The sequence below is a fragment of the Vespa mandarinia genome, chromosome 14 (genome assembly GCF_050613455.1).
Source record: "Vespa mandarinia isolate Hongniang chromosome 14, ASM5061345v1, whole genome shotgun sequence".
NCBI lineage: Eukaryota > Metazoa > Arthropoda > Insecta > Hymenoptera > Vespidae > Vespa > Vespa mandarinia.
In genome coordinates, this window is record NC_140823.1 from 5110001 (window position 1) to 5118807 (window position 8807).

At 38.9% G+C, this 8807-nt stretch overlaps 1 protein-coding gene across 3 annotated transcripts in view; it reads left to right on the top strand.

The window, feature by feature from the left end:
- LOC118440129 (lachesin) overlaps window positions 1–8126 on the top strand; it is a 50998-nt gene extending 42872 nt beyond the window's left edge. For 2 of the 3 annotated variants that reach the window (XM_085661380.1, XM_035862718.2), the window contains 5 exons: window positions 3492–3641; window positions 6297–6447; window positions 6643–6791; window positions 7092–7151; window positions 7352–8126. In XM_085661380.1, coding sequence (XP_085517506.1) covers window positions 3492–3641; window positions 6297–6447; window positions 6643–6791; window positions 7092–7151; window positions 7352–7476 — 635 coding nt within the window. In that variant the 3' untranslated portion in view covers window positions 7477–8126. The remainder of the gene's footprint in view (window positions 1–3491; window positions 3642–6296; window positions 6448–6642; window positions 6792–7091; window positions 7152–7351) is intronic. The other variant, XM_035862719.2, reaches the window with a different exon arrangement.
- Window positions 8127–8807: the final 681 nt, after the last annotated feature.

Genomic DNA, 8807 nt, shown 5'->3' on the forward strand with positions numbered 1-8807 from the left:
GCGCCGTGAAATGTGGCACGCGGGACGTATGTAAATTAGAAGTGAAAACAGTTTTCTTTCAAGAATAGCTTACATTCGAATAATGGCCTTTCCGAATAATCAAAAACTTTACTCGACGCCTCGTCTCGCTTAGTTAAGAACAGTTTTGAATAATTCAATTGCACTTGAATGTGACACCGTTGGAAAAGTCAACGACGAATGCTCGCTCGTGTCAGTGTATCACGTAAATTCGAGATATGTAGATCGTCTCAGAGCGATTTGCGTTAGGATAATATGTTTTACGATTTTGATAAGGAATCGGCTTAAGAAGTTTCGTACGAAAGATAACTCTTCCATTTGTATCTATTTGTATTTTTTTTCTTTTCTATTCTCCCGGGCAACCCCCCCCCCAACCCTGCCATTTTAAGTTTACAGTTAGAGAAACGAAATATATTGCGTGAATTCCTTTAAAATGTAATAACACAATGTGTCGATCCTTTCTTTGCTTGATCGTTCGTTAAATAAACGTTTTATTATTGGAAGAAAAAATGTAACGACACAAAATTTGTCGTAAGGGAATATTTTTCTTTTTGTTTCTTTTTCTTTTCTCAAAAGAAATGGCAAGAGAAAAAATGTAGCCATTATCGCTTCCATCAACGTAACTCCCAACGATTTATCGTCATTCATTGAACATTTATATCGTTCGCCATGCTTCGAGTTCTGGACTGCTCGGAAACGGAGAATGTCTGCGTTGAACAGCCGATATAAACTCCGTACTTGCCGCGATAAACGCAAAACCACGGACGTACGTCGTTTCAACTTTTTATCGCCTTAGGTAGATACTTTGTGCTTCCTGGCAAAACTAGGGGAACTTTCCGAAAATTATCTCGATTCCTTTATATCGTTCTACTGCCTTTGCGTGGGATTCTTGAAGACGAACGATCGTAAATCTTTAGCGAGGAGAGATGGAAAATCCGGTGGAACGGAGCCGCCTATTCCTACGCATTTTAAAATATTAAAGGAACATAATTCGAAAGGAAGGGGGAAACGTTTTCCGAGATAGAGGATATCAAAGAGCAAGGAAAAATCTTCATATTCGTTCGGTGCGTCTATTTTCAACGTTGTAAGTGCGAAAATAATTTACAAGAAGAAGAGCAAAAGAGAAGAATCAAGGGTCGGTTATCGACGGGTCTTTTTTGCGCGATATTCCAGTGCTAAGAAAGGCTCGCGAGTCAGGTAGGTGCAAAGTCGAGAGGCAGAGCATTTTCGAACGTGAGTACACAGATTGGATGTAAGAACAGAGAGGAGTGGGTATAACGAGGAAGGTCGTTGAATCAAGTTCCACTTCTTGAACTCTCTCTTCGAAGACGGTTGGTTGGTTGGTGGGCTTACGTGGAAGAAGAATAGAAGGGGAAGGTGCTGGATGATGTTCGAGCGTGTGGTAGTACGCCCGTTCGAAGGAGAAACAGAAGGGAGAGAATCCTCTTGATGGTACTTGTAGCAGCCCAGTGTGTACGAACGTCTACCGCGGCTTCGGGCTGTGTCTTGAAAAGTAGAACTAGCTTGTGTCTTGGTGTGTACGAGCTAAAACGTGTAACAATAAGACGCAAAGAAGAAGATGCACATACATAGATGAACGCAACGATAGTCGCTACGAAGATAGTTGTTCGAGTTGGCAAAACTTTGGCCGACGTAGTTTTCCCTTAACCCGTCCCTCTCTCTCTCTCTCTCTCTCTCTCTCTCTCTCTCTCTCTCTCTCTCTCTCTCTCTCCTCCAATTCTTCCCTTTTCTTGCAGCTAAAGTATTTTTCAGTACGGCCTTATCAACGTTTTCCTTTCAAAGGATGAAACCACAGATGGCAAAACCAACGATGCCTCCTTATTCACTCTCTCTCTCTCTCTCTCTCTATTTATCTATCTATCTATCTCCCTCTTGCGCCTAAGTTTTGCGCGCGCGCGAGTAAGCTTCTCCTCTACCCTACACCGTCTTTCTTACGAGCTCGGCAAACTCGTTAGCGCTCGCTCACTTAGCGAACTCGTTAGAGCTGCCTAAGTAGTGAATTAAGCATATATCTTTCTCGTCTCTTCTTCTTTCACTTCTAGTGTTTGCGCGTTTAGTTTTGCTCCTGGTACTCTGCCTCGTACTCCTTCGTCTTCGTCCTCGAAGCTTTTACTTCTTAGCTTTCGAAACTTGAGATTTGCTTTATTGAACTAGTTCTACTAGTTATCAAGAAAGATACCATGTTTTTTCAATAACACGTTTCTAAATACATATGTACGTAAAAAGATTCGAATTACTGGTTTTTATTATAGACAACAATTTTAGCGTGGCTCTACACGTTTTTGTTATTCTCGAGAAATTGCAACAGTTCGTTTTTTCACACGTATATGTTTTCGTCTAATTTCGCATGCATCCAACCTTAATGAGCGCAAAATCGGATAATGAAAGTTTCCAAACAGATTGAATTTTTCATCGGCCCAACGAGGTATATCGAAATGGTTACATTTACGGCGATTATTTCTGTATTCGCGTCGATGCGATGTTAAATCGGTGCGGATCGATGCCATGACGCTTTATCGTTATTAATTCCTCTTTTAACGTGCGTTATCATCGAATTTCGAAAACGCACGAGCGCCGAAGATCAAAGTCGATTTATCGATATTTTTAATCATTTTTTTTTTCTCTCCTCTCGTTCTTTCGTTTTCCGCCAATTATTCAACGCACACAGAAACACTTAACATGAAAAGAATTAATAGAAAAAGGGTATAATCGTGCGATCGCTCGCCAATAAAATTACCGTCACGTACTTTAGTCGTTTAACGCGCTAACGTATTCCGTTTCGCGGCTAACGTCGAGTCGCTTATATTACCGGGAGAACGTTTCATGAGGAAGTTGGGCCAATTACAAGGAGATGTCTTTATCTCCCTTCATCTTGATGGTGTTACTAATGGTACGAAAAAATATTCAAGAGATATAGCGAGAAAAGTCATACGTCGTTTCAAGTATTACATGATGACTCCGATTGTCGTTAAACGAAATCGACCTATGCGGTCGTATGTCCTTAAATTATATTAATTCTTTATTGGTAATGAAATTTTAATCGAGGGAGAAATAAAAAATGAATTGCACGTATGCAGCTCGAAGGATGACGTGACATTAGAATCAAAAGAAAAGAAAAATAAAATGAAGATTGTCGAAACGACTTCAAGCGACTTTTCTAAATCTTTTTGATCTTTCGACTAGTAACTCAGAGTAGTAACGAGTTACGTGACTAGTCAAATATATCTCTTATCTTATCGGTGATAGAGAGTTCAAAGAGAGTAAGAGAAAAAAGGGGGTTAACGTTCGATCGATGGTTAAGGTATAGAAGGAAGGAAAAGAAAAAGAAGAAGGAAGAAATGGTAAAAGATGAGAATAAGGGGTTGGTTTTGGAATGGTAGAGAAGGGATTGGTATTAAAGACGAAAGGAAGGAAATACGACGCGACAGTAACGTTTTCTTACGTGCGCGCAGGTGGAAGCACTTTCGAGAAGCACGAGAACTACAACGGTTCCCTCCTGCAATTCCATCGCGTCGAGAGACGACAAATGGGGGTGTATCTCTGCATCGCCAGCAACGACGTGCCACCGGCCGTTAGCAAGCGAGTGATGCTCGCCGTGAATTGTAAGTTCCCGTTCCTTTCTTCTCTCTGATTTCCGATCGTGACCTCTCTTTTCTACCGCGAACTTTCTACTTACGGACGTATGTACGTACATACATACATACATACATACCTATGTATGTACTATACCTACGTACGAGAAGAACGAATTGTCCTTCTACAATCGTTGCTTTGTGTTTGGATTGCGTGGGTGTCTCTGTGTATATATTTGTGTGTGACGTAACGACCTGGCACTGTGGAAACGACGCGTCCGTGCAAGCTGGAAGACGCTGACCGTCGACTTCGACCAAACTTCCTTCCACCCTTTTCCTCCCTCTTACCCTTTATCCCACGATCTCTTTATCGATCACTTTTCGTATTCTTTCCTCTTCTTTTCCATTTTTTTCTTTTAATGTCGCCTTTGAAATTTCTCTCTCTCTCTCTCTCTCTCTCTCTCTCTCTCTCTCCTCTCCTCTCTCTCTTCAACGTAAAGCTTTGATGTTGAATTAATCCCATCGTATGCGGGCTTCCGCTGTTCGGTACAAAGTTCACCTATTAATTACGCTACTGTCATTTTCATAATTGCGATACTTCCGGTTCATTGTTCCGATCACAAAAAGATGTAACGGGATTTTGTCCCGTGCGTTAAAAGAGAAGTTTCTCCAACAACGGAGAATATTCGCTGATAATACTAATATGTGCTTTAACAAAGTACATATCTTTATCTTCGTTCTTTTCTAGTTTCCAGGAGATAAACGGAGAAACTACAATTGTAAGGTAGAGAGAAAGAAAGAGAAATCAATTTGTTCTTCGGTTACTATCCTCCGTAGAGTACAAGAGAACATGAATGGTTTGTTTGCGACTTCACCCTGAAATTTTAGATATTACAGCGGATAACTAAGTTTGCGACGGAGAAACAAGGTTTATGGGTTCGTCAGCAGGTTCGTCAGAAGGAAGTCGTCTTACGTACTTACTATCTCTTCGAGAGGTTGTTTCATTTTCTCGACTACGATCGACTTTCTCGCATTGGTTTCGTGAAAATCCTTTTTAAATATTCTATACTTTCTCGATCGATAATATGGTCGATGCAACGAGATAAGCTTCCTGCTTAAGATGCCTGCCATTTGAATTTTCTTTTCTTTTCTTTTATTACGATCAGAATACCAAGTATTTCTTTGAATTCTCTTTTACAACGAGTAGTTCAACAACTCCTTGTATATTAATTTCGGAAATGTATTATAACAAAAACCAATGAAATTAACAAAAGAGATAGAGAAATATAGAAATTGTTTTTCTTTTTTTTTTTTTTTTTTTTTATTTTTTTTTCTTGCGTTAAAAACTTTAGGAATATCAAACCGTGCATACTTCCTGAATCGTGAACTCGCAAAATTTGATAGGGAAGCTGATTTCGGAGGGTTTAAAACGGACGACGAGGTAAATCGATTGCGTCGGCGAGTCGCTTCAATGCGGACTTCGAAACGACTGTTCCGAGAACATAATTCTATCTCTTTCTCTTTCTTTGCCTCTACGTTTCTCTTTCGCGTATTCTATATATTTCTATATATATTTACCTTTACCTGTGCGGTCCTTCGTTTCCAGAGCCAGTTTTGTTTCCCATTAAGATACTGCGACGAGAAATAGCAATGTGCGTAATTAAATTGGTTGCTTCGAGTATGATTAGAAGAAAATATAGAACGTCTCCTCTCTCTCTCTCTCCTCCTCCTCCTCCTCCTCCTCCTCTTTCCTCCTCTCCTTTTACCTTTATCTCTTTGATATTACTAGTGAATTAAACATGGAATTGGAGTGCACTCCTAGCGCCGAAATAAGCTCCGTCTTTAGTTTATGGAAATACAAACGAACATCTTCAAACTTCATATAACCTGATAGTACTTTTGATATCTTACATGATTAATTTCAGCCCCAACTCGTGCCATTTGAACGGAATCGGAGATCATAATTCTAAATACCCAGTCTTTCAGAGTCATGAATATTAGACATTTATTATATTAATACAAAATGATTCGATAATCGTCTTAACGTATTCATTGACACGAGTTACCTGTTTCATCAGAGATATTTTTATCGTTAAAAAAAGAATAAATCGCGTAGAAAGAATTTATTTATTGAGTTCGATCGAACGCGCACTAGTTTCTCTCTTGTTATATTATACTAGTTATATTAAATGTGAACGGTAAACATAAGATAAATATCGAAAACGATCGTGTTACTTTCTCGTGGACATTTCCTAAACATTTTATGGATTATATGTAATATTTATATGTAATATTGTGTGCGCATGGAACAACGATGAACGATACGAATTATTCGGAAAGTTCTCTCAAATCTACCCGTTGAGAGAGAGAATACTTGTACCCTGGGAAAATTCGAGTTTGACACAGTCAAAAGCGTATTAACGTCCATCGCGTGTCTTCTATCTTATCTCTTTGGATTTACGTTTCGCGTTAGTAACTTCTCTATCTGTAAATGGACGTGTATCTACTCCTTTCAAATGGATCATGCATATTTACGAGATAAAATCTCGATTGGCATAATGATCGTCGGGTTGCGTTTTATCTCGCGATATTTATAATTCAAGGGTTAAACCGTCTAGTTGGATCGTCGAAATTAAAAAAAGAAATTTATATTATTTAATAAAGTATTATATTTAATTTTCTTAGTCGCACCCACCGTGACGGTACCCAATCAGCTATTAGGCGCACCTTTGGGCACCGAGGTAACATTGAAGTGTTACGTCGAGGCTTTCCCAAATACGATTAATTATTGGGTGAAAAATCATCGTGGGACGAACGACGAGATGCTGCTAGAGGGGTGAGACCGTATATTATTTTCTTATTCACTTTGATCCGACGTAGGAAAAAGTAAATCTTCCTTTTCTTTTTCCTTAACTTTATTAAACGCAATTTAGATTTCTTCTTTGTTAATTCTTTTGCTTCATCAGTCTTCGTTAGAGTCATCATTTTAATGAAGCTTCAGCGTAGTAATCCATTGTTCGTTCTATTACAGACCGAAGTACAGCGTTCGCGAGGAACGATCGGGCTATAAAGTCCTAATGGAGTTGGCGATCAAAGGATTCACGGAACAGGATGTGGGGAGCTACAAATGCATCTCTACTAACAGTCTTGGCCGGGCCGATGGTACCTTAAGATTGTATGGTATGTTAGATAAAAGGATTGCAAAGAATCTTTCATCGAATGATTCTAAAAGAATTCGAAAAATGTGAAGTAATGAGAAATGTTATCTTCATGAAAATCGAGATAAGTAATTAAAATTCTTCAAATTTTAAACATTTAGTAGTTTTTATAATGATAGTATTATAATTTTTAATATACATATTCACGCGTCAAAGAGTACACGAGGGCCATTAAAACGAACGAAAATCGTCATCTTACGCTTAGCACGAGCACGTAGTCGATAGATATATCGACATAACGCTTATCCCTCGACTGTTACAGAGATCAAAATCGGCTTTGACAGAACGTCTCGTGGGAAGGACCACGTGTCTATCATAGGCGGTGAGTAGATTACGCGATGTCACTGTCGATATCCTTCTATTTTTATCCTACATTTAATTCCATCGTGTATCCATATAACGTATTTTACATTTAAATGTACGAACGTACATTTGCCCACGTGATTTGTCAAAAAATTATTACATTTATTATTATTAGAAACGACGAAAAAGAAATTATAGACGAAATTTATCCTCTTACAGGTTTAGCAGAAGCCGCTCAAAGTTCCGGGGCGAGCAATGCCGGTGGAAGGGCTCCAGGATACACTAATAGCTTGTCGCATATTCTTTCGATGTTTCTCTTCATACCAGTACTCTGGCCACGGTGAAGAAGGCATCCCTTCTTGTTCACTGCAAAGTTGCTGAGTACCGGATGATTGTGTGCCAAAAAGAGGTTTCTCCAAAGGGCGAAAAATACGCGAAATTGTCGTTCGAGCACAAGGAGTGTGCGTGCGTGCGTGCGTGCGTGCGTGCGTGCGTGTATGTGTGTGTGTGTGTGTATTTGTGTGTATGTAAAAGAAAAAAAGTAAGAAGGAGCGAGGAAACGCGAAGAATGAGAGAGAGCGAGAGAGCGAGAGAGCGAGAGAGAGAGAGAGAGAGAGAGAGAGAGAGAGAGAAAGCAAGCATAAGAAAGGCTCTTCCTATCTTCCTTTTCCTACTCCCACGCGCCGAACGAGGAGTCTTAGGTCAATGGATGTTTGTCAGTGTACGCGTCTCGACGTAGATTTGCAAATCGCCAAGAATCAGTGAGAAGATCGCGATAAGCGATGATAAGCTATATAGCTCTCGTGGGAGGGAGAGAAAACTCGCCGCCAAAAGGGGATCGTGCTATCATGCTTGGTCCTTTTTTAATCATGCTTAAATACACAAATTGTCGATAATAATTAAACGATCATTTTGTCATTGGTATAAGCGCTGGAGACGTTTTAGACGTCTCGGAAATCGATGTTTCGAAATAAAAAAGAAAAGAAAAAATAAATCATCGTCGAAAGTTACTACCTTTTTCACGTCCTTTGAATTAACTCTTTGATAGAATTTTCAACTATTCGACATTGTTTAACGTGAGTCGAGTAAGTGCTCGGAACGAATATTTTATAATTCGGTACTCGTCCACGATAATTCTCACGAAGATTCGACGTACCATCGAACATTTCGCTTTAATGAAAAGTACATAAAAGCGTTTTTAACTTGGCCAATCAAAATTTACAATTTTCAGTGATAAATGATATTTTTCCTACTTTTCCTAATTTTTCCTATCCGTTTCGTTCATCCATCTATCGTACGCATAATCGTACAATCGCATAAATTTCTTCTCATAATTGAAGCCATGCCAAATCCTAATATGTGACTTCTAAAGGTTTCATGCAAAAATTGAATTATAAAAATCGAACGTTTCCTTTTCTTTTTTTTTTCGAATACAATAGTCATAATAAATAAAGTACAAAGTTCATTTTTGTTGGTTATCGTAAGATCTTCCATAATTAATTGAATTCATTATTTATCATATCGTTCTATTCGATTTTTAATAGATGTGTACATTTATACATATGTTATTTTTGCTTCGTCTTATATTATATTTATATGATAGATAATTGAATGAACGCGCGCGATTAGTATCGATTTTTCTCCTTCGATACGCCTAAGATGGCGCTACGAACGT